General features: G+C 45.5%; 2 protein-coding genes across 4 annotated transcripts in view; both read right to left on the bottom strand.

The window, feature by feature from the left end:
- The window catches only part of LOC147441409 (peroxisomal membrane protein 11-5-like), a 66691-nt gene extending 45808 nt beyond the window's left edge, over positions 1-20883 (bottom strand). The window contains exons 1-2 of one of the 3 annotated variants that reach the window (XM_086483057.1): positions 20727-20873; positions 20467-20614 (exon numbers count right to left, since the gene is read on the bottom strand). The gene's annotated coding sequence lies outside the window, so the exon portion shown is untranslated. Of the gene's footprint in view, positions 1-20466; positions 20634-20726 lie in introns of all 3 variants that reach the window. The other 2 variants (XM_086483058.1, XM_086483056.1) reach the window with 2 other exon arrangements.
- LOC147441410 (uncharacterized) lies at positions 486-3047 on the bottom strand. Its single transcript, XM_086483715.1, has 2 exons — positions 1625-3047; positions 486-1472 (listed from the first exon to the last, which is right to left on the bottom strand). The coding sequence occupies exons 1-2, from the start codon at positions 2474-2476 to the stop codon at positions 837-839; spliced, it is 1488 nt and encodes a 495-aa protein (XP_086339841.1). The 5' UTR covers positions 2477-3047; the 3' UTR covers positions 486-836.
- Positions 20884-25379: the final 4496 nt, after the last annotated feature.

The raw sequence follows: 25379 nt of genomic DNA on the forward strand, positions 1-25379 counted from the left end.
GTAAGTGTGAGCTCATCCAAGTTGACCTATTTGACATTTACAACATTGGACAATGAAAACATAATTAGTATATTCAAACTAATTAAAGACTAGACTCTAGAGTATAGAAAATGGAGTGAGTCGTGATTATAATTTATAATTTATACATGTCGAGCCATAGGCATCTCATGCATAGAGCGCAACATGCGTAAATTGGAGCGACAATAGATAAGTCGCTCTAATTGCTTCGTTGAGAGCTTGTTTTGGATTTTGGTGTGGATGAGGGAGTATGCGGACCAATTACGCTCACATGCTCCCGATGAGCAATCCTAAAACACATCAAGAGAGGCATAAGCTATAAGAGACTATAGTTGAAGAGATTAAGCACAAAATGTAAAAGTTTGAGGCTTGTCGCTTACTTGGCCAAGAACCCTCAAAGCAAGTCGTTTGAGAGTAGGCAATTAATAGCCAAAGCTCTCCCACCAAAATAAAGGCTTCACCAAGGATTGCCGCTTCCAACATAAGTTGGAAGTAAATGCGGTGCCTCGTTGGTCGCTATAGTTGATTACCTCTTGGAGAAATGCTCCAATGTCCTCTTCTTTTAGCACCTTGAAGAGGTAATTGTTGCGCTCCTCAATAAGCTCTTGATTTGCAAAGAGTTCGGGCTTCTTGTAAGCCGGATGCAAGAGAGCCGCAAAGTAATGGATAGGTCTCTTCATCCAATCCCACCGCTTTGTGATTAGGAGGAGAATGTCGTCTCTCTTGGGAGAGTCCTTGAGGTAATCACTACAAGAAGAGAGAGGAAATGTACTAAGTAGAGAAACAAGCATGTAGAATTTAGATATATAGAGAATGTATTATGTAATAATAAATATGTAGTTATACCGTGTTCCATCGGGAGCCCCATCTAGGATTGTAGACTTCTCAATCTCCTTGTAAGCTTCCTCCATGAAGTGCCATAGAAGCCCAATAGTTGCCCCTTCCATGTCGGTCATGCGGAGAGCCTTGTACAAGGGCAAGATCGCAACGACAAGACCCTTAATTTCTTGCCAAAACTCCTCCCGCAAGCAAAGCCGTTGGATGGCTTTTGCATCTTGTTGGGAAGCGGCGGACTCTCCATTCATCCACTCCTTAAACTCATCGGAGACCATGGTCTTTTGTATTTTGTTTTGCACATCATAGAGCCGCTCTAGAAGTAGCCACATGGCGGCAAAGCGAGTGGCCGATGGCTTCTTCAACTCAAGGTCGGAGTAGGTGCGGTAAATGGCAAGCACCCTCACTTTGCCATTGATGAAATTGATGATGGAGAGTGCTTGGTTGAGGATATCTTTCACCCAACCTAGCTCCCCTATGTCTTCAAAGAGAAGATCAAGGCAATGAGAGGCACATGGAGTCCATACTATGGATGGAAATTCCTTCTCTAGCCTCTTACTCATTGCCTTGCAATTTGAAGCATTGTCGGTAATCACTTGCACGACATGCTCCGCACCAACCTACACAAGAGGCATTTGTGACAAGAAGAGTTAAAACTTAAAAATTAAAACATAGGACTCATTGGCAATTGCTCAAGACATAAAGGCTCGATTTACGGTTTTACCTCAAGAATGGCTTGGCGGATGTGCTTCCAAATGAATGCCCCGGTCACTTTCTTCCCTCTCGAACCCGCATCCACCGCCCGTAAGAAGTACGTACCAAGAGGACAAGAAACAAGAATGTTGATGATGCCCCTCTTCTTGCAGTCGCTCCATCCGTCGGAGAGGATAGAGCATCCATACTTTGCCCAACCCGCACGTACGGGCTCAAGTGACTTGTCAATCCTTGCCCTCTCTTCATCAAGCTTCTTTGTTCTCATGTCATGGTATGACACACCCATCCACCCTTCGCATGGGCCAACCGCCGCAATTGCTATGATCATCCTCTTCCATCGCTCCAACCGAAGAATGTTGAAGGAGAGATTGCATTCAATCACCGTGCGGGCAATCTCTATTTCCGCGATTCTTTCTCTCTCCTTGAGGAAAGACAAGGGGCCGGAGCATCCACCCACCGATTTCGCAAGAGAAGTTTGCTTTGCCATCTTCGGAGGCCGGCCACCATCACTTGAAGACCCCTTGGACTTCTTGGACTTCTTGGAGGAGGCACTACCATCACATGAGGCCGCGGTGGCACCGGTAGCCATGGACATAGTTGGAGAGGCCTCTTCCTCCGAATCGGAGCTATCAACATCCGGCGACACGAACTCATCCGAGGTGACTCTACCCTTGCGTGTCTTCAATGGAAGATACTTTCTCTTGCATTCCGCAAGGATATCTTCGGGGATATTAGGACATGGCCCCGCTTGTCCTCCCATCTTTGTCAAGTGGATGATGAGACGGGTGACAGAAGAGGTCATAGCTTTTGGGCAATATTTGCACCACCACTTGCAAGAGTTTTGCTTGCCCCCCACCCGCTCAAAATATCGGCAATGCTTCTCAAAGGCTTCATGAAGAGGAGGCGGCATTATGTAGTATGTAGCTAGTAGCTACTAGTATAATGTATGATGTATCAATAGATTAGAGAGAGAGAGAGAGACCCAAGGAAGCTTGAAGGAGAGACCCGTCACCCAAGGGAGCTTGAAGGAGAGAGATGGTAGACCCAATGGAGACTCGAGAGCTTGAGAGCTTCAATGGAAGCACATGGAGATGAGAGGGTAGAGCATTGAGAGGCTTAGGGCTAAAGCTTGTAGCTTGTAGTTGTAGGTTGTGTTGGATAACAAAGGGGAAGGGTTGCTTAAATAGGAGAGGAAGAGCATGTGAGGCTTGACTCTTGAGCAATGGGCATTGGCCCTTGGGCAATAAGCATGGCAATGGCCCATGGGCCATGGGCTTGCATTTGGCTTCAAAACTGCCCGCAAACGGCTCCAAAAGGCCTACAAACTGGACGTTGCAAAACGGTCAAAAAGCTGCCAACGGTCATAAACTGCCGAAAATAGTCACCGGACGGAACGAACGGAACGCACGGGATGGGACGGGTCCGGCCGGACGGAACGAGAGGTTCCGTTCGACGTACGAAAACTACCCTGCTTGCGTTTGTGGTCTACTCTCTCTCTCTCTCTCTCTCTCTCTCTCTCTCTCTCTCTCTCTCTCTCTCTCTCTCTCGACACGCGCACTCACATGGTATCAATCGCCAGTTGAGTCCCAAGGCGCATCATCCGTAATAGGTATTTCTCCCAAGAAGAAGATCAGCCAACGATCCAGCTTCTACGGCCTAGCGCTAGCACTTCTGCAACATTCCATCGCAAAAAGTGCAGATTTTCAGCCTAGCATTTTTCACCAGGCAACATTTTTACAGATCATGCCAATATCCTGTCACAAATTGATGACGTAGCAGTTCTGCCGGACACACACACGCGTGCTGACTATACAGATTCCCGGATTCTGCATTGACATGCTGACGTGGCAGGCGATACGTGTAACAAACTTGGACACCCCAAGTCCTATAGAGATTTATGAGACCGAAAAGCTGCACTCATTTCATCTTTCAGTTCTTGCACTCAAACAAGTCAAGTACAAATCAATCAGTTTCATTTTCGGGAATTCCACTTCATAAAGTCAATCAGTAGAATATTGTCAGCCCATCGGTATCTCTGAAACCCAAAGGGACATCAGTGATTCTATTTCAAAATGGGGGTAATCCGTTGATAAAGGAGAGGAGTGACTCCCATCTTGTGCAAGCCCGTTGCACTAGATTAGCCGCTCCTTTCCCTTTTTCTTTCTTAGGCGTGCCTTCTCAAAACGTAAGAGCACCCAATCGTCTTCCTTTCATTTCAAATCGCGACCGTGTCGATATGCTGCCTTCTTGTGTCTTTCCTCAGATTTCGCTAAAGCCTCCAAGACCTTGGCAAAAGCAGTGTCCAAGTCCCTTGTGTACTAGTCGGCTTCAAAAATCTTATCTTTCGTGCTTAGGAAGGGTGGAACCTTCGTAGCACCTTCAATAATCTCAAATGCCACCTTCCTCGTTGATTAGGCAAACTCTACCAAGGGCCAAAAAAATTCCCGATGAGTATTCTGATCATAAATGTAAGACTTCAATAAATGCAGTACGACTGAATTTGCAATCTCAGATTGTCCATCTTTCTGCGGGTGGAAAGATGACGAGAGCTGCAACCGTGTGCCAATGTTCTTCCAAATAGCCTTCCAAAACAAACTCGTGAATCCGGGATCTCTGTCAGAGACTATTGTCTCAGGCATGCCATGTAATCTGAAAATCTATGAAATGAATAGTCTCGCTAAATGATCCAACTTGACTGTTTTCTTCACTGGAACGAAGTGAGCTTGCTTGCTAGATCTGTCAATGACAGTCTAAATGCCATCATGCCCACTCTGTGTCTTTAGGAGATTAAAAATGAAATCCATAGTAATACTTTCCCAGGGGCGGCTGGAAATGGGTAAAGGCTTTAACAATCCCTGTGCTTTATGGCTGTCAAACTTGACCTACTGGCATACCAAGCAACTGCGTCTCGGCCAAAAGAAGTAACGCTCCACACCTTTCAAGGTGGTGTCAATGCCGCGGTGACCCGTAAAAGGTGGACAGTGGCTGTCACAAACTAATGACGTGGCTGCCCAGTGCGACCCTTTGGCATGCGCCCTGATGATGTGGCTGCCATGTGGGAACCCCGGAGAGCAAAATGCTGACATGTCTGACTGTCCTGGAAAATGCTGAGGACTTGCCACGTGGCAGTAGTACGGGCCGTCCGTGATTCCCGGCGCTTTTTGCGGGCTGATGCAGAGACAGATTTTGGCATGCTTTTTGGCTACACATGTTGGGAGAAAGGGAGAGCTTTTCTGCTTTACTTTTAAAAGCTAAATATGGACAGCTTTTTGGCACTTGCTTTATTTTTTATAAGCAAGAGAGAGAAAGAGTCTTTGCTTTATTTGAAAGATTTTGATTTTCAGCTTTTGGGCTCTGCTTTTAGCACCCCTTGTAATCTATAAATAAGTGGGTAGGCCACTCACAACTCAGAGCATCTGGACGCAGAGTCTTGAGTGTGAGCGCCTGCCCGCACTCTTGTATTTGAACTCAGATTAATACAAAAAGAAATACCGAAAGGGGCGCCAGTCTTTGGGGCCAATACCTCTAGGCACGGAACTCCAACTGTGAACTATGAACTGTTTTTGAAGTGGTTATTTGTGCTGTCGCAATAGATTCTTGACTTGGAGTGTCCAAGTCTGTTACACTGGTATCAGAGCAGGGCCGATTTCTCTTCTACGGGAAATCCGATCCCTAAATTTGTTTTTCTGCAGCACCTATGGCTTCAGGCAAGGATCAGTCAACTCCCTCTACATCCGGCGATGCGGGAGGAGATCACAACGAAGATTTAGGAAAGGAGTATGGCCCGCCTCGGCCTACTTCGGTGGAGCGTCGAGAAATAGAGCGTCAACGATTGATTGGCGATGCAACAAAGATGATGCTCAATTTTGCGAAGGACCCAAAATTTGCAAAATATATGACCGAGACCTCCTTTGATGAGGTGCATACGCAGTGGCAGAAGACCACAAAACCACCCCCGTTCTACTAAGAAGTTGCATGTTGAGCGGGTGCTCCTGCTGGCTCTTCTGCCAGAAAGTGCTAGCGCAAGGTTTCTATTTATACAAACTTAGTAAATTTGCCCTACCTACTTTCCAACAAAAGTCACTTAAAAATAATAAGTGAAAAATGTCAAAAATTGGGAGAGTAGGTTTTGTGCACTGGAAAATGATCCTGATGGAATCTGATGGGAATGCTGATGATCATGTTGTGTGCAACCAGAGGATATGCATCTAATCTAAGTGTCTGGACATGCACGGCCTGCGAACAGACTCACAAAGGTGCCAGATCACTTCCTATTCTAGACTGACTTGACTGAACTGAACCCTGATCATGTTGTAGCTTGTCCACGGACATAGGGTTGGATGTGTCACGTGACATGGATCTTCTCTATGACTGGGTTGTTGGAGTTTGAATCTCGGCTTGCACCACTTGATGAACTACCAACATCTTTGGCTAGCTCGGACTTCGAGGCGAGAACATGTCGTACAAACTCTTGCACGCGTTGTTCACTCTATGCCGCACGCTCAGCCTGTCGTTCTTCAACCGCCAAGCGCGCTTGCTCACGCTCACGCTCAAAGGTGTCTTGTCTAAGTTGGTGTTCACGCTCCAAGGCTTCTTGTTTTTCTGCTTTTCTTTCTAGTTGTGCCATCATCGATTTGACCATCGCCTCCATAGGATTTGGTACAACTCGTGGCGTAGATGGGGAAGGGAGAGAGTCGGAAAAACCTCCTGGTGGGAAAAACTCTTCTTCGCCACTCCCATGCTCACCACCTCCATGCGAAGTTTCGATTCCGCTTCGGGTAATGACCATACACTGTGATCTTTGGTTCTTAAGTTCACGAGGAACTTGGGTTCTTGAGGATCTTGGGTTCTTGGGGGTCTTGAGGTTCTTGCGTTCTTGAGGTTCTTCTTTCGCTTGCAATCTGTGTTAGAGAAGAATCTTCTCTTCACCCGAGTTTTGTTCTTTTCCGCGGGCGCACCCCTTGGCGGCCTTGCGCTCACACCAAGGTTGCTTTTTACCACCTCACGTCGATTGGCCGGCCGCTAAGTGCACGGTCCGCTCTCAATGAGTGAAAAGAGGCACAAGGGGAGGCTGGACAAACCCTTCTTTCTTCGGATTCCTGTCACTCTTCAAAAACACGATTAGGAATCGACACGCCCAAGTGAACTTAGGTTCGTGCGACCACAAGAAGCAAAAAAAAATTATGTGGTTCTTGTGGTTCTTTCCTTGGGTGACACAGAACACTGCCAAAGCTCTGATACCAATGTAAGGTGCAACGGAATGAATGTTGAACTTTGCTCAAGCTGAGTGCTCCGAACTGTGCTCAAGGTTCCTTTTTCTTAGGAAAGGAAGAGCCTTCCCTGCTTTATTGAGAGAGTGCAAGTGATCACAACAAAGTGAATAGACACTGTGCGAGAAGGTGCATGAGATTGAGAAGAGAGAAGAGAATACGACACCGGGACATTGTAAAACCCTCCTCCGAAGGCCCCACTCTCGATGGCGAGAGTGGTCTACTATTGATTGCACAATCTGGTACAAGTGTAAGTGGAAGCTAATTGATGCAAGTCTAATGGCTATGTCGAGTGTGGACGATGAGGACGAGACTATGGCTGAAAACTGAGTGCTTCGCATCGCTGATTTACTGATCTTCTATCTGCTGAATTTGCTGATGCAAAACGCTGGTTCGGCTGAATGCTGTTGCTTCAAAAAACGCTATCTGCTGACCTCTTGTATGCTGCTGAAAATCGCCGTTTGCACTGCTGTCCAAAAATGCTATGAGTGGCTGAAATCTGCTGCTTCAAAACGCTAGCTGTTGGGGCTGAAGTGCTGGTGCAGAATCGCCTATGCAAGGGCTGAAATCGCCAATGAAGGGGGCTGAAAAACGCTGATGGCAGGGCTGAAAAACGCTGGCCTTTTGGGCTCAAAAACGCCAGGTTGGTTTGTTGGGGGGGGGGGGGGGGGGGGGGGGGGGGGGGGGGTCGTCTTGCTGAGAAGGGTCTCCAGAGGCCTGATGCACTTGAGTGCCTAATGCTCTCCTTCTTCTTCTGCCAAATAGTGCTATTATCGTAGCAAAATTGTCCTACCTAGTTCCCAACAAAAGTCACTTAATAAATAAGTGAAAAATGTCAAAAATAGGGAAAATAGGTTTAATGCACTGGAAAATTCCCCTGATGGATTCTGATGGATTCTAATGGGATGCTTATGATCATGTTGTGTGCAACCAGAGGATATGCACCTAATCTAAGTGATTGGTCATGCACGGTCTGCGAACAGACTCACAAAAGTGCCAAATCACTTCCTATTCTAGCTGGACTGACTAAATTTACCCTTGTCATGCTGTAGCTTGTCCACGGACACATAGGGTTGGATGTGTCACGTGACAAATACTTTCCCAAGGGCGGTTGGGTATGGATAAAGGCTGTAACAATCCCTGTGCTTTATGCCTATCAAACATGACCTTCTGGCATACCAAGCAACTGCATACAAAATCATCCACGTCCTTCTTGACTCTCGGTCGAAAGAAGTCTCTCTCCACACCTTTCAAGGTGGTAGCAATGCCGCAGTGACCCATGAATGGTGGACAGTGGCATTCAGTTAAAACCTTTTCCCTCAACGGCTGTGTAACGCACAACATCGTTTTCTTCATCAATTAGCCATCCCGAATGGAATATCCCGCTACTACCTCTCCATTCCGTATCCAAGTAAAAATATCAGCAAAATCTGTATCTGTGGCATATTGATCGACCATATCCTCGAAGCTCCTATGATGTATTGCGGAAATAGCCAGAACCAGTGGCTTCCGAACAAAGCATCCACCACCAAGTTCTTCTATCCCTGCACATGGAGAATTTGGAATTCAAACTGTGACAAGATGTTCGCCCACCGCATCTGCTTTTTCGATAGCTGATTCTGTGACAAGAAGTAGCGTAAACTCTGGTGATCTGTGAAGACCGTCAAATCGGCTCCGAGTAGGTAATGTCGTTATTGAGTAAGAGCATAGATAACCGCCAAAAGCTTTCTCATATATCTTTGTTGTCAATTCCAACCTTGAGAACAATCGGCTCTCGTAGGCAATGACATGGCCTTCTTGCATTAAGACCGCACCCAGACTACGACCACAAGCATCACAATATACTTTGAATAACTTCTGCAAATCCAGCAAAGTCAAAACTGGTCATGTAGTCAATTTCTCGTCTAAAAGGCAGTCACCTCTGTGGGTCCCCACGAGAAACGGACTCCTTTCTGTGTCAAAATATGCAAAGGGGAAGCAACCTCTGCAAACTTTTTGATGAACCGCCGGTAGTACGAACATAGGCCCAAGAAGCTTCTAACTTCATGGACATTTTCCAAATCGGGCCAATCATGGATAGTCTCTATCTTGGTCAGGTCCATCTGCACTCCTGCTGCTGAGAGAATGTGTCCCAAAAAGTATATCTCGGGTAGAAAAATTTCACTTTTCTTTGCATTAATCACCAACTTGTGATCTCGTAATGCCTGAAAGACCTGTAGCAGATGTTCTCTATGTCCTGCCTCATCCTTGGGGAAGACAATAATGTCATCAAAGACAGTGCCCACGAAAGATTTGTACTCTCTAAAAATATTGTCCATCATTCGGTTAAAAGTCGCTGGAGCATTGGTAAGCCCAAAAGGCATCACCAAAAACTCGAATAAACCGAAGGTCGTCCGAAAAGCTGTCTAGTAGACATCTCCCGACGCGATTCGGATCTGATGATATTCGCTCGTTAAATCGATCCTGCTAAAACAAGAGGATCCCTGTAGTCAGTCTAGAATATCATCGATCCTAAGAATCGGAAATTTGTTCTTGATGGTGATTTTATTGAGAGCTCTATAATCAATGCACATTCTCCAAGATCCTTCTTTCTTCAAAACCAACAATACCGGAGAGCAATAAGGTGAAGTACTCGGCTGGATAAGACCCTTTTCCAAGAGGTCTTTCACTTGGTTCATAATCTCTTCATTCTGGGCTAGGCTCACACGATAAGGTGGCCGGTTCGGTGGTGTGCTTCCAGGTATCAGATCAATGGTATGATCCTCAGGAGGAACTGGTGGCAACTCGCCTGGCAGGCCCTCATAAAAACAATCGGCATGAGTGTGGAGAAAATCGTGGCGTTCTTTTTTCTAGATCACACATATTTGTCCTATGATCGTCATTCAACTCTTTCAAAAAGATCGATTAAACAAACAGACTAGATTTCATTAATTTTCGGCCGAAGCCGATACAATAGGGACAGACTCGCCCTTAAGTTTCACATCAAGTACAATGGTTCTGCCTTTTTCTGTAGTCAAAGTCGCTTTCTTTGCCCGATAATCGACCACGGCATTGTTCTTATGGTACCAAGGGACTCCCAGGAGAACATCACAACCTTCCAAGGGCATTATGTAGAAGTCCTCGTGCCCCAAATACTCTTGACAATGCAACCGAAGTTTGCCAATGACAAGTGTAATGGCCACGTCCCTGTTGGGTGGCCCTAGAACTGCCTCTGCTTGTGGTCCCATCGGATCGGGTGTAATCTCAAGCCGCGCCGCCAATTCAGGTGAAATGAAGTTGGCCTTGGCTCCTCCATCAAAGAAAATCAGGGCTTCTTGATCTTTCGCTTTGCCCCAAGCTCGACAAAGTTCTGTACTCTCATCAATCGTGCTTGGGTCAGTACCCATGCAATCTGAAACCAGTCCTACTTGCATCTTGCCTTTCCGTCCACGTTCCTCAGCTGCTTTTGAACTCTCTGGCCTTTCTTCATGTTGTTCTTTCTATGCCTTTTTAGGGCACTTTACGGAGATGTGTCCTTGTTCCCCGCATCCAAAACACTTCCCCTCTTTGATGTAGTTGGCTCTCTCCCGAGGAGTGAGCCGGGGTCATGCTTCGTTATCTTTCTGATCTTGGGGGCTCTTCTTCTTTCTACTTTCATTTTTAGAAGTTTGTTGTGTTTTCTGCGTCATGATCTCATCTATGGGGTAAGTCAAACTGCCTGAGTGTATGGCAAAGCCCCATTTCGCATGACTCATCAATTCTTGAATAGAATCTGACTTTTGCTCTAAGCAATGATCTCGGATCTCCATAGGAAGTCCCAAGGTAAACCGCTCAATCTGTTCTTTAAACGAGGTCTTCTTAAATAAAGAAGCGGGAGAAAAGAGCTCCAAAATCTCTCGCAATATGCGTCCAAGATATCTTTCTTGGTCATTCGAAGATGGTTCAAAGCAGTTCGTATGTCACATTCGTACTCCCAAGTCAACCAAGAAGAAATAAAAAGCCTTTTAAATTTCAGCCATTTAACTGACACTTCTTGTTCAATAGAAGAGTGGACCACCATCAAGAAGAAATAAAAAGCCTTTTAAATTTCAGCCATTTAATTGGTGCTTTCTTGTTCAATAGAAGAGTGGACCACCATCTAGGGTTCAGATCAGCAGGGTTCAAGTCAGCTTCGGAAGTGTTCTGGCACCTTTGTGAGCCTGTGAGCACGCCGTGCATGTCCAGGCACTTAGAGTAGTTACATATCCTCTGATTATACACCTAGTACCACCCAACATATGCATTGTCCAAGCAGAAGGTCCGATTCTTGGCCAGTTTTGAGACAGTACTTTTTCCAGGCATTTTTATTAATTAAATTACCAATTTCTTGAGGTCGTGGGATGTAGGAGAACTGCTCGACCCAGTTTTCCAAAGCTATACAAGCAGACATGGGGCGCCCAGTTTTAGTAGAAGAAGCAAAAGAAGTTCTAGCAACTTGCAATGCACCTTCTCAACAAGACCGGCAGAGAGCCCTAGCGTTTCCAGCCAACAGCAGCTGATAGAGTTTTTGGGAGCAGTTCCTCTAGAGTTTCTGCTATAGATCAGCCTGGCGTTTACAGTTTCAACCCACTGTTTTCAGTTTTCAGCATTTGCGTTCTCAGTGCGTCGTCGTCGAGTCGTCATCGCCATCCTCGCGAACACAGTGTCAGAGTTCAACAGAAAGTCGACAGTTTGCAGTTTTCAACATTTCAGCCCTAGTGTTGTCAGTTTTCAGCCCGTCCTACTCGTCGTCGTCATTGTCATCGACAACGTCGGCAAGTCCATTGCATTTAGACCATTGTACCAGATTTGTGCAATCTATAACATAGACCTCTCTAGCCATAGAGAGGGGGACCCTTAGAGGAGAATTTGAGAACCGTCTGGTGTCATATTCTTCTCTCTCTCTCTCTCTCTCTCTCTCTCTCTCTCTCTCTCTCTCTCTCTCTCTCTCTCTCTCTCTCTCTCTGTGCACCTTCATTCACGGTAGCATTCACTTTGTTTGTGATCATTGCATTCTCTCTCTAAAGGATAGAACGCTCTCCCTTCCGTAAGTAAAAGGAACTCTAGAGCACAGTTAGGAGCACTCATCTTGAGCAATATCAATATTCACTTCCGCTGCACCTTACATCGCTACTTGGGCTGCCAGCTTGGCTTGGACTTGTCACCTGAGCAGCAAACTGCTCCCCTCCTCCTAGCCATCGAGAGGAAGCTGTTGCATTGGAACTTAGCACAGCTATCTCTAGATAGCAGGGTTGTGGCCAACCAGGCATTCTTGGCCACCATGTGGTACATCACATCTTGCTGAATTTTCTCAAGTTCTTGCATCAGCCAGCTTGAGAGGCTGATCAGGAGAGACACGCAATCGGCTCGAGCCGAAGTCTCCTGGCAAGTCATCACCCTGCCTTGCTCTCAGGGAGGGCTGGGTATCATCAATCCAACACACCAGAGTAGAGCCCTCCTTGGGAAGTTCGTTGTCAGAGGTCGTCTTCCAAGGGAGCAGGCCTTGAAGGAGCATTTGCTACACCGGATTAGAGGCTGAAATCCAGACGGGTAGCCCTTGGGGCCCCTCCACTCATTGGATTTTCACAAAGAAGCGTAGAGTGGGCCTGAACAGGAGATGGGAGGACCGTTCCGTGTTGAGCTTGCTTCAATCTTGGGTGCAGTTGAAAGGGGGGGCGGGGGGGGGAGGGGGACATGAGCAGCACCAACCCACATGCACTGAGGAGCGCTTGAGGCAGCCTCTTACATGGAACCCGTTGGTCAGTACACAGCCAGGTCACATGGTTGGTAGTAGAGACATGGGGTCCCATGGCAAAGGGTCCAACCCGCACCCTAGAAGGCTGGTTGCAATTTTTAACACTTTCTGAGAAGCATCTAGCTGCGCGGCATGAGGGGGGTACAAAGCATGTGTGGGGACACCGTCAAGGCTCTACCAGCAAAGTGGTACACGCCTCTCGAGCCAACGGCTCTCCGCTAGATAGGGTTCTTCACTCGCCTTGAGGTCGTCATCGCAATTAGGGACTGCTCAGACTCGGGCCTTTACATCATTATTACATGTTCTTTTGGGTTCACCGAGAGGGTTGCCTCCACAAAGTTACTAGTAAAGCACCAAAGGTAGCAGAGTATTGTTTCCAGCGGATTCGAGTTATGGGCATCACAAGGAGGATCTGTGTGCTTGATAATGAACCGTTAGATCTTGAGACTGGACATTGGAGGCTTTGGGCTTGAGAGAGTCGCCCTTTGTCGCGAGTGCAATGAGACCCTGAGAGCGGTTTTGGCAGGACCCTTTTTCTCCAACTAATCACCAAGGGATCCCTTTCTTCCAGTACACAGCACGACTAGGCCGTCACATACTGGCTGCTCGAAGAGAGGCCCGTCATACTGCAGAGCAGCTCACTGGCAAGAGGAGAGTCTCACAATTGAGTTCCTGACCGACTTTTGGGAGTGCTTGTGGGACAGCAGACAGTTGAGGAGTCACCATGTTCCAGTGGCTAGTCGCCCATCGAGCTACCGCAGTTGGGAGCTGGTTGGTCTACAGTGGCCACCCGGTGGGCTCTGCCACTTGACTCACACAGGTATTGTCTATGGGACTGCCCCATGGCACAGCAAGTTTGGCTTCAGATTCTACGGCTGATGCCAGCCTTGTCATGTAAGGTGCAGCGGAATGAATGTTTGAACTTTGCTCAAGATGAGTGCTCCGAACTATGCTCAAGGTTCCTTTTGTTCTTATGGAAGGGAGAGCCTTCCGTTCTTAATGAGAGAGTGCAATGATCACAACCAAGTGAATGGACACTGAGCGTGCAAGTGTATGAGACTGAGAGATAGAGAGAGAAGAGAATACAACACTAGAGACTATTGTAAAACCCTCCTTCGAAGGCCCCACTCTCGTTGGCGAGAGTGGTCTACTATTGATTGCACAAACTGGTACAAAGTGGATACATGTGATTGTTGCAGATCTAGGCTAGACCGATGTCGACGACGGGGATGGCGAGACCGATCTAAGGGCTGAAAACTGATGATTTTGTACTGCTGTCCAAAAACGCTACTGGCTGAAATCTGTCGCAGGTTTGCTGCTGTCCCAAAAACGCTAATGGCTGAAAATCTCTGGAACCAAAAACGCTGATGTGGGCTCCTCTTTGTGGGCTAAAATCTGCCGCTTCTGAGGCTTGTCAAGGCTGAAATCTACTTGTTCTTTATCTGCTGAAAAACGCCATGCAAAAGGCGATTTGGGCTTCTGGAAAAACGCAAGGCTGAAGTGGTCTTCTGGCGATGATGCTATGATGAAAAACGCTAGGCTGAGGTTGTCTTGGCGAGGAAGCTTGCTGATGAAAACGCTAGATGAAGGGAAGTCTTTGCTTGGAGGAGAAAACGCCACCAAGGGGGTTCTTGCTGAGAAGTTGCCTGTCGAGCTTGTGCTCCTGCAGCCTCTTCTGCCAATTAGTGCTAGCCTAGGTTTGCTTATATACAAACTTACTCAATTTGCCCTACCTACCTTCCAACAAAAGTCACTTAAAAATAATAAGTGAAACATGTCAAAAATAGGGAAAATAGGCTAAATGCACTGGAAAATTCCCCTGAAGGATTGGGAATGCTTATGATCATGCTGTGTGCAACCAGAGGATATGCATCTACACTAAGTGCTTGGACATGCACGGTCTGCGAACACTCACAAAAGTGCCAGATCACTTCCTATTCTAGACTGACTTGAGTGAACTGAACCCTGATCATGCTGTAGCTTGTCCACGAACACATAGGGTTGGATGTGTCACGTGACATCCCCTCCTTTTCAAAGTGAGGTAATGATACTGAACTGTATGGCGTCGAGGGAGATCGCCAACAGCATCCGGAATCCTGGAAAGGACTCTTCGTTGGCCCACTCTAATGCGTGGGTCGTGCGATACTTGAACTTCATAAAGGTCTGCAACGCTTGCTTCTTTGGGCCGCATCGAAAGCGACACAGAGTCTTTTGAGGCTCCTTCGATGCTTCAACTTCATCTAGAGTCATGCTTCTTTCTTCTTTAAGAATCTCCATGGCTAAAAATTCATGAAACCACTTCCAACACAAAAACATGAACATACCTATTCCATGTAAAGTGACTAGAAAAAATCTTGTCTTCCTCAAGGACTGTGCATGCAATGTAGATGAACAAAGAGACGGAGTGCCAAACCGTTCACCACACACACGCAAACAATGAGATCGAATCTTTCTCTTTTGATCTAAAGCAATTAACTGTGGCAATTCACAACGGAAATGCCCATGCTTGGTGCTCATACTTACATGTGCTCTTTCTACAACTGTGTCGTGCCAAGGAAGAGACATGGAATGTGACTTCCTTGAATGCATACTTTTCAGCTTTTCATGAATAATCCGCATACATTCGTGCTCATTCATGAGTGAAACATGCTCAACGTACAATATGTCATGCCTAGGAAAAGGGATCACATAAAGACGCTGACTAAAATACAAGAAACAATCATGAATGAAACACTCGAACAATGGGTGCTGACTAATCATTCGAACACATAGTACTTCCAATGAGGGTTCTTTGGACCTAGGCTCGAGAGCCAAGATCGGTTCTTCTTGAAGGGGTGCTTTGGACCTAGGCTCGAGAGCCAAGATCAATCCTTCGTGATTGATCGAATCTGCAACGAGGTTAGCTTCGCTAGAAAAAGCATCCACTAACACATCATCCTTGTGAACAATCACATCATCTTCATGCAAATTATCATGCTTGTGAGAAATCACATCTTGATCATGCAAATCATCATGCTTGTCATTGTCATCCAAATCATCATGCAAATCATTTGCATTCAAATCATCATGCTCATCATTATCATTCAATCATCATGCTTCTCGTAATCATGCAAATCATGTGTCATGCTTGGGAGAAGAAGGGAGTGAGAGAGGCTCATTTTCTTGATTCTGTGCAAAGTACGCCTGCACTTGAGAAAAAAGTCGCCACAACTCTTTCATGTGTTGGTCGCCCTTCTCTTGTCTTGCTTTGTTCTCGCGATCATATTCTGCTTGTCTTTCGTTGTTCTCACGATCAAATTTGGCTTGACTTTCTTTCGCTTCCAAGCGTGCTTGCTCGTGCTCACGCTCTATGGCTGACATTCCTTCTTTGTATTCACAATCAATGGCTGCCCTTCGTTCTTCGTAAGCCTTTCTTTCTACTTCTCTTTTTGCTTTTCTTTCTTCGCGTTCTAACTGTCTTTCCACAAACAATTGCTCCAACTCCTCCACAGAAGTTAGTGCAATCCTTGGCGTAGATGGGGAAGTGGGAGGGTCGGAAAAATCTCCTGGTGGGGAAAATTCTTCTTCGCCTCTCTCATGCTCATCACCTGTAAGCGAAGTATCCATTCCACTTCGAGTGATGACCATCCACTGAAGTCGTGGGTTCTTGTGGATTCTTGTGGTCTTGGGTTCTTAAGTTCACGAGGAACTTGGGTTCTTGTGGGTCTTGGGCTCTTGGGTTCTTGAGGGTCTGAGGTTCTTTTTTTGCTTGCAATCTATGTTAGAGAAGGATCTTCTCTTCACCCGAGTTCTACTCCTTTCCGCGGGCACACCCCTTTGTGGCCTTGCACTCACACCAAGGTTGCTTTTTCCCGCCTCACGTCGATTGGCCGACCGCTAAGTGCACTGTTCGCTCTCAATGAGTGAAAAGAGGCACAAGGGGAGGTTGGACAAGCCCTTCTTTCTTGGGTTTCTTGTCACTCTTCAAAACCACGATTAGGAATCGATATGCCCAAGCGAACTTGGGTTCGTGCGACCTCAACAAGCAAAAAAAATTATGTGGTTCTTTCCTTGAGTGATTAAGAACACTGCCAAAGCTCTGATACCGATGTAAGGTGCAGCGGAATGAATGTTTGAACTTTGCTCAAGATGAGTGCTCCGAACTGTGCTCAAGGTTCCTTTGGTCTTTATGGAAGAGAGAGCCTTCCGTTCTTAATGAGAGAGTGCAATGATCACAACAAAGTGAATGGACACTGTGCGTGCAAGTGTATGAGACTGAGAGATAGAGAGAGAAGAGAATACAACACCAGAGACTGTTGTAAAACCCTCCTCCGAAGGCCCCACTCTCGTTGGCGAGAGTGGTCTACTATTGATTGCACAAACTAGTACAAAGTGAATGCATGTGACTGATGCAGATCTAGGCTAGACCGATGTCGACGACGGGGATGGCGAGACCGATCTAAGGGCTGAAAACTGATGCTTTTGTACTGCTGTCCAAAAACGCTACTGGCTGAAATCTGTCGCAGATTTGCTGCTGTCCCAAAAACGCTAATGGCTGAAAATCTCTGGAACCAAAAACGTTGATGTGGGCTCCTCTTTGCGGGCTGAAATCTGCCAGTTCTGAGGCTTGTCAAGGCTGAAATTTCTTTATTTTCTGAAAAACACCATGCAAAAGGGCAATCTGGGCTTCTGGTAAAATGCCAGGATGAAGTGGTCTTCTGGCGATGATGCTATGATGAAAAACGCTAGGCTGAGGTTGTCTTGGCAAGGAAGCTTGTTGATGAAAACGCTAGATAAAGGGAAGTCTTTTCTTGGAGGAGAAAACGCCACCAAGGGGGTTCTTGCTGAGAAGTTGCTTGTTGAGCTTGTGCTCCTGCATCCTCTTCTGCCAATTAGTGCTAGCCTAGGTTTGCTTATATACAAACTTACTCAATTTGCCCTACCTACTTTCCAACAAAAGTCACTTAAAAATAATAAGTGAAAAATGTCAAAAATAGGGAAAATAGGCTAAACGCACTGGAAAATTCCCCTGAAGGATTGTGATGGATTCTGATGGGAATGCTTATGATCATGTTGTGTGCAACCAGAGGATATGCATCTACACTAAGAGCCTGGACATGCACGGTCTGCGAACACTCACAAAAAAGCCAGATCACTTTCTATTCTAGATTGACTTGACTGAATTGAACCCTGATCATGTTGTAGCTTGCCCACGGACACATAGGGTTGGATGTGTCACGTGACATGTCACTAGCTAGGGGCAATACACTTGGGGTGTTGCTGCCTGGTACACCTTCACAGACCCAACACTCCATTTTGAGTTGTCTTCAGCTAGCAGGATGATTGTGATACACGAGGGCCAGCCTACACTCTAGCATGCACACAGCTTATGCCTTAGGAATGGAGCAGTGATAGAGAGCTGTGTTGGCCCTTGGGAGCTTATCTGCTACCTGACTCTCTAATTCATTTGGAGAGCCCATTGCTTTCGCATCTTCGAGGCCAGCTCCATCCCATCAGTGGAGACTGTACAAGATATATGGCTGGAGCTGATCCATACACTTTGAGGACAGTTCGAGAGCCTTCAAGGCAACTCCGATTGTATGCGAGAGCGCCACGAGGCATTCCTGCAGCTTTTGCGTCCAGGGCCTTTCTATATCATGGTCCATGAGGCTCCTAGATGGCATTACCGGCCACCTATGTGATTGTTTCGTCCTCCCATTTCTTGATTTAACCATCATTGTACACATCTGACCCCTCATGTTGATGTAGCCCCCTCTTGTCGGGGCAGGTTGTAGCACCGCTGGGCAGTTTTATTAACTAATAGAAGGATCTTTTTCTTGGAAAAAAAAAACCATGAAGCCCTACAATTGAGGACAACTGTTTACAAGCATGAGGGATGTAATATTTTTAGCTAACGCTATAACTGAATAAGAATATTTTAAGGTGCACAGTTGAGACAAGTTCACGTCAAATCCTACCTAGCCGAAGAATCTGTTGATTCTTTGATACAGCTGTAGCCGACAAGCCACTGGCAAGGTGGAGAATCAACAGCAAACACACGTCAAAATTTGAAACCTGTTCCTGTGTGACACATGATTTGATGCAAAAAGTGTTAACAGAGTGTCACAATCCTCCTTTTGTTGGGTGTAGGGGCACAGAGACAACGCTCAAGAGTGTTGAGCGTTACTTCTAATGGCCTCAAGGCTCAGGTCAAGGACGTGGATGAGTTTGTAGGCACTTACATAGTGTGACAGAAAGTGAAGTATGTCAAGCACAAAGCAACAGGATTCCTGCGGTGTTATACCTCTTCCAAACAAACCATGGGAGAGTATAGCTATAGATTTCATCTTCAGTCTTCCTGGATTTCAAGATGGAAGGTGGGCACTCAGGGTAGATAGAATGGCATTTGAGATTCAACTAACAAGCCCACTTTGTACCAGTAAAGAAGACAATGAAGGCCTGTCATTTGGCAAAGCTGTTTGTCTCACGTAGCGAGTTGACTTAAGGGTCAGTGCATCTGGGTAGAAACTACGCTCTAGCCTCTATCATGTCTAGACTTCACTTGTTTTGAAGGGTAGAGATACGCTCTATCGTGTCTCGACTTCACTTGTTTTGGATATCAAGTGTTATCAATTTTCAAGTTCAGACGTGCCTTTTCTGTTGATTCACTGCCTCGCCAATGGCTTGCCGGTTACATCCATTCTCTAAAAATAAAAAATACTCACAAGGCAAAGAACAATGAATTAAGTGGAAGCACAACCGCGCAAGGAAGGGTAATTGTATTACTATTATATTTGATTTCTATGTCATATTTATCATGTGTTCACCTAACACCAACCATCGCTGGCAGCAATCAAACCCGGCTTTGGAAAACAAAAGGCCCCCATTCTTGCAAACAGAATAGCATTAAAAAAAAGGACAGAGGGGAGGTGGTGCATCAATCTTACAGAAAAAAGAGCATACGGAAGGACAATAGTGGCAATGCTATAGAGACAAAACCAAAAACCCCAAAACGCCCACCCGAAGCAGTTCCACAAACAGGCGAAAAAGACAGCAAACAAAAAAAAGAAACACTAAACACCAGACAAAAAAATAGACACACAAAACACAACACACACATACACTCGCACACTCACACCATACACACACCCATCACAGGCAGCCAGCATGCTCACACATCCATGCAGGCAAACACACACCACACATGCACACACAAAAAGGCATACAGAAGATTGCAGGCAAACAGGCAACAAACAAGACAAATAAAGAAGGGAAATGATAAAAGACAAAACCCTATGTGAAAAAGAAAACTTAAAGCAAAAGGCGAAGTGACTACATTCCCAAGTCCATGAGAATCTTAAAGGCCACACCAATGGCTACCCAATGGAGCAGTACAAGGCCAGAGTAAAAATCTTGATACATACAAGATAAGACAAGGTATGCTGCAAAAAATCCAAGAACCCTGTTATGAAGTTGAAGAACAAAATTGCCCATCCCCACAACCTAAGAAACTAGCACATCTTTGCTACATGGACCTGGAAGAGACAGCCAAGGCGCCCCATGACCCGTAGTGGACGAAGCAATCGCACAGAGCGCAAAATCTCGTGATCAACGAGAACTAGGGATCTCATAACTGAAAATAATCCTCCTAAGAAATTAGTAAATGCACATTAAGAGTACAAAATGTCTGAGAGCGCAAAAGCTCGTGATCAACGAGAACTAGGGATCTCATAACTGAAAATAATCCTCCTAAGAAATTAGTAGCTGCACATTAAGAGTACAAAAATGCCTCAGAAGTCTGAGTCTGCATCTTCCCGTTGAAATGAAGATGCGGACTTTGCATTCTATACAGACAACTCACGAGGCTCCAAGTGAGATGGGGCCCATTAAGAAATATACCTTTATCCAAACCAAGTGTGGCTGGCATCAAGTCGACAGACAATGCTTACTGACAGCTTGGATTGTATGATATGCGCATGTAGCTCATGTGCCAACAGCCAACTCACCATTACCAACCACCCACATGCGTGTAGGCTGTGCTCAGTCGCTGGTCAAGCACAATTTGTCTGTCAAACTGAGTTCAGCAATCGGAGGACAAGTGTTCCATTTCCAAGTTCAAGCCTCCATCTCTCACAGACAAAGAGTTGGTGAATGTATACCTGTATGAAGTGATGGTGTCTGTGTGTCCTGTTTCTGGTGTTTGCGAACGGAGCTATCAGCACGAGGAGGACAAACCGAGGTAGGAGAGCTACATTCTCTCCTACAATTTGGTGTGTTGGGGAGCTACAGTTTGAAAAATTTGTCGACCGACTCTTACGGTACCCCGGGAAGCAAATGAACCCCAAGAGGTGGCTTGGCACGATCCGTCCGATGGGTCCAAGTTTACCTTTTGTGTCCAAGTTTAGAACCGGGTTGCACCATGGGTAGTGGGGGCAAGAGGGATGAAGGATTGCATAGGGTCGCATCCATAGTAGTAGATGAAAAGGGTTGGAATTTCTATTTTCAAGGAGATATTTGATTTGAAATGGTAGGCATACGTTTAAGGAGAGCTTTTCACTAACTAAAAGATAGCTTAATCCCCTCTGCTAGTGGGATTTGTGAATGTCTTCTACATTTGTGGAGGAAAACATGGATATGCATTTATTTAGTAATACTAACCCTACTAACCCATGGTGTGACCCAGCTCTTAGAGTGGTTTACTTTATAACCAAGCAAACTGGCCAAGGAATTAATGAAATGCATATGCCAACATGGTTAGCGCGTTGAGCCCCTAGAGAGAAGGTCATGTGATCGAGATCTAAGAGGGAAGGATTGATCCATATTGATGGCTTTTTGTCGATTATAGAATTGCCTCGAGAATCTCGCCCACCTCTTGGAGTTCATTAAACCCATGGTATATAGTGTTCTGGATCGTATGCACCTGCACCCATTCAATCTAATCATTTGTTCAAAAGTGACAAGGGCTCCTCACAAAGTGGCACTAGCATAGTAGAGGGGTTCAAGGGCGAGCATCATTTTGGGCACCGCAAGTAAAATCGGAGTCATTAAAAAAATGTCGCTCCGATTTTTTGAATTTACAATTTATGACATCAAGTCAATTCCCATATATTTCAAAATGGACGCACGGGAAAGTTGTTAGGGCACTGAGCTCCCAAGAGTGATGTCCAATTTTTTGAGTTTGCATTGGTTTGCATTTATGGCATCAAGTCAATTCACATATATTTCAAAACGGAGGCACGAGCAAGTTGTTAGGGCATTGAGCTCCCAAGGGTGATGTCCCACAGTCAAGTCGCAGAGAGTCGAGTCATGATTGCACTCTTACCATTCCATTCTAGATTGTATACAAAAGTAAGGGCCAATTTGATGTCCATAGGAGATGTCATGATTATTAATTTCTAACCTTTTAAAAGTATTTTCCAACTTAAATTGGCGACTTAAGTCCAGGGAAAACAAAAAGAGAAATAAGTGAAACTAATTAAGTTCTAATGGACCAACCGATCAAGGCTTGGACCAAAAGGGGAAAGTCCATAAAAGAGAAAAGGTAATTGCTAATTAATTATCTCAATCCTAGGTACAAGTCATGGAAGGATAAATGTATCTCAGTAGCTTTGATCAAAGATACGGGACAAAGGAGATGATTGAGAGCAATTATAGGAGTCCAAAAATAGAAAGTGATTATGCTAAGCTAAAGTCGTTAGAATAGCTCTTTAGACTCTAAGTTTCAAGTCTGGGAAGCCTTAGGGTTAAATTTTAACTTGCCATAGAATGTCTACATTTAGCAAGTCTAAATTTAGCACGTTTTGGGAGCAGCTTGGCAGCACCTCCTCCAGGACTGTGCTGAGGCTTTGCACAGGGGGTGAAATTTTTAAAGCCCAAAGGGTGAGTTTTATTTTTGCCAAAGATTACCCTAATTTAGTAGGTCTTAAATTAGCAGTTTGGTTGTAGCCCCAGGTCAGCTTCATAAGCTTCCAAGGTTTGTGCAAAGGTCTTGCACTTGAGCTAATTAATTAAAAGGTAATCTTATGGTTTTTATTAAATGAAAGGGAAAAGCTAAAGACTAAGGTTAGATCAGCCCTTCCTCATTTAGTAAGTTGACTCTAGTCTTTGTTTATTAAGCTTAGCTAAGCCACATATCCAAGGTAGCACATGCTTCCTGTGTGTGAACTTAAACAAACTAGAGACGCCAGCAGGCTCCGCCCGCCTCTCTCGATTTTCGCACAGCCTCTCTCTCTCTCTCTCTCTCTCTCTCTCTCTCTCTCTCTCTCTCTCTCTCTCTCTCTCTCTCTCTCTCTCTCTCTAATTGTTGTGCTCCCGGACTTGCAGGCCACACCCGTCGGATGAAGGTGTTGCTGACGCGTGACACGGAGGGGGGGGCGGAATCCCTCCCCCCATTATAGATAGTATAGATGTGTGAGTGTGTGCGGTGTTTCCACTTGCCAAGATGAGTCCCAAGAAGAGGGGGACAAGTGTTGGGGATGCTTGAGTTTCATTAGGAGGTGTTCTCACCTCATTGGTCAAGTGTGAAGCATTCTAAACTAGTTGCACACTAGCATAGCTATAGAAGAGAGGGTTCGTTGCATTTTTGAAGCTCTTGCTCCTTTCACACACTCTCTCAAGTGCCCAAGTTGTCAAAGCAACCTCTCTCTCCCTCTCCCTCTCCCTCTCTCATGGGAGCTCTAGAGACGGACTCTATGCTCAAGCTCTTGGCTGTGTATGCAAAGCCAAGGAAAGTTTCTTCTTCTTCATCTAGGCCTCGAAGGGGTTCTCCATAAAGAAGGAAATTTCTCAACAGGCCTTTGCAATCCTAATATGTGCTCTCAGTGACCAATTTTCTGTTGTTCATATCGACACTACCACGTCATCAAGCCCATTCCCATGCCATGCTAGTCACGGCGCCGTGACTTTCATGGAGGGGCATTAGAAAGGGGGTTTTTTAATGGGGTTTTCGGTGTTGAGAGTGAGGGGAGATATAGAAAGGGAAAGTGGCATGCAAAAAAATAAGGGAAAGTGAACAGGAAGGGAGCTCACGGGGGCTCACACTCTTGACCTTGAGGCCGGTGAAAGGAAGGAGATTCTATCACTCTTGTCAACCTCAATAGAGGCAGAGGTGGTGAAGATGGGGGAGAAGGAAGGTTGTGGGTGTGTTGGCAAAAGAGGAGGGAAAAGAAGAACTTGGTATCGAGGGTCCTCACTCTCTCTCGACAAATCAGGGCAAGCAAGGAGGCTTATTAGGAGGTGGACGAGAGGAAAGCGAAGTTGAATAAGTGGGGGCAAGTAAGTGGGAGCTCTTTGGAAGGTGGAGCATAGCCAAAAGCTTGACATGGCTCCCTCATAATCAACATCAGAAGCTCTAAATGGAGGGCATAAACGGAAAGATCTCTCTCTGTTGACGGCATTGAATACCAAGTAGAGGGAAGCAATTTTTTCTACAAGGAATCAAGATAGAAAGAGGGATTGAGACATAGTAAGAAGGTGCAAAGGGGCATGTGTTCTGCAAGATAGATAGCATGAAAAACTCAACTCGATAGAGGGCAAAAAAGAAACTCTAGGGAACTGAAGAGCAGGGGAGAAATACACAGGGTGGGATTTGTGCCTGGCGATTATTTCTTCCATTGGGTTGGGGATTTTTGGTTAGGGGTTTGCAAATCAAAAGGCATCGATGATGGCGTATACAATCGATTTGTAGCAGGGTTCTTAGATATCAAAAATTGGAAGTATCTATTGGTTGCCAGCATCAATTAAGTGTCGATGTCTTGTCTCGAGTTTTTTTTAGCCATTATTTGTGTTCCGAGTCGTGATTTTACTCCTCGATTTCTTTGTGTGCATCACTATATCTTCTTATTAACCCTAAATTTGACCTTATCTGTACTCATTTCAAGTGGTTTACATCTTTGCTACTTATCCATCTACAACCAAAAGCCCAACGCTTTTCCAGTCAACCCGGGAGAACAGCTACTCTGACATCGCTAATGAGTGAGGTGAATGGATAAGTGTGCCATCACTCTAACAGGAGACTATCTCGATGTATTACAATTTTAGTATCACTAGAAAAGATATGTGTATCCAACAAGGCATGCCACTGATGATGATTGTCAGTGATAGTCATCCAAGAGTCATATATGTTGAGCTTTGACATCTCAACACTCCTTGCCATCTCCTTTATGCCAATCATTGCTCAAAATCATCGCAGCTTATCAGCTCTAAGGGCCTTCGTGAAGATATTTGCAACTTGCTTATCTGTCACCACATGCTCAAGATCGATGTCGCCTGCTAAGACCCTTTCCCTGATGAAGTGGTCATGCACCTCAATGTGCTTTGTTCTGGCATGAAACACTGGGTTTCATGCCAATTGTATGTTGCTAAGGTTGTCACAATAGATGACAACCGGCCTGTGTACCTGCACTCCAAATTCTTAAAGTAGCAACCCCAACCATGCTACCTCAGATGTCTCCACTACAACACCCATGTACTCTATCTCTGTACTCAAAAGAGCAATTGTGAGTTGCTTCTTGCTGCTCCAAGTGGTAGCAACACTTCCAAGTGAAAACATGAATCCATTGGTAAACATGCTATCGTATGTGCTACTAGACCAATCCGCATTTGTGTAACCATAGAGTTGCAACTCCACATCAACCCTATAGAATAGTGCATAATCCAAAGTAGCACTCACATAGAGCAATGTGTGCCTCACTGCATCCAAGTGTGGTTTCCTGGGAGAGTGTTTAAAGTGACTCACCAATCCGATTGTGCAACTCAAGTTTGGACGTGAGATAGTCAAGTAGATCAAGCTACCCATAATCTTTATACATGGT

This window comes from Adiantum capillus-veneris, chromosome 15 (assembly GCF_014529385.1).
Source record: "Adiantum capillus-veneris isolate H3 chromosome 15, ASM1452938v2, whole genome shotgun sequence".
Classification (NCBI taxonomy): Eukaryota; Viridiplantae; Streptophyta; class Polypodiopsida; order Polypodiales; family Pteridaceae; genus Adiantum; species Adiantum capillus-veneris.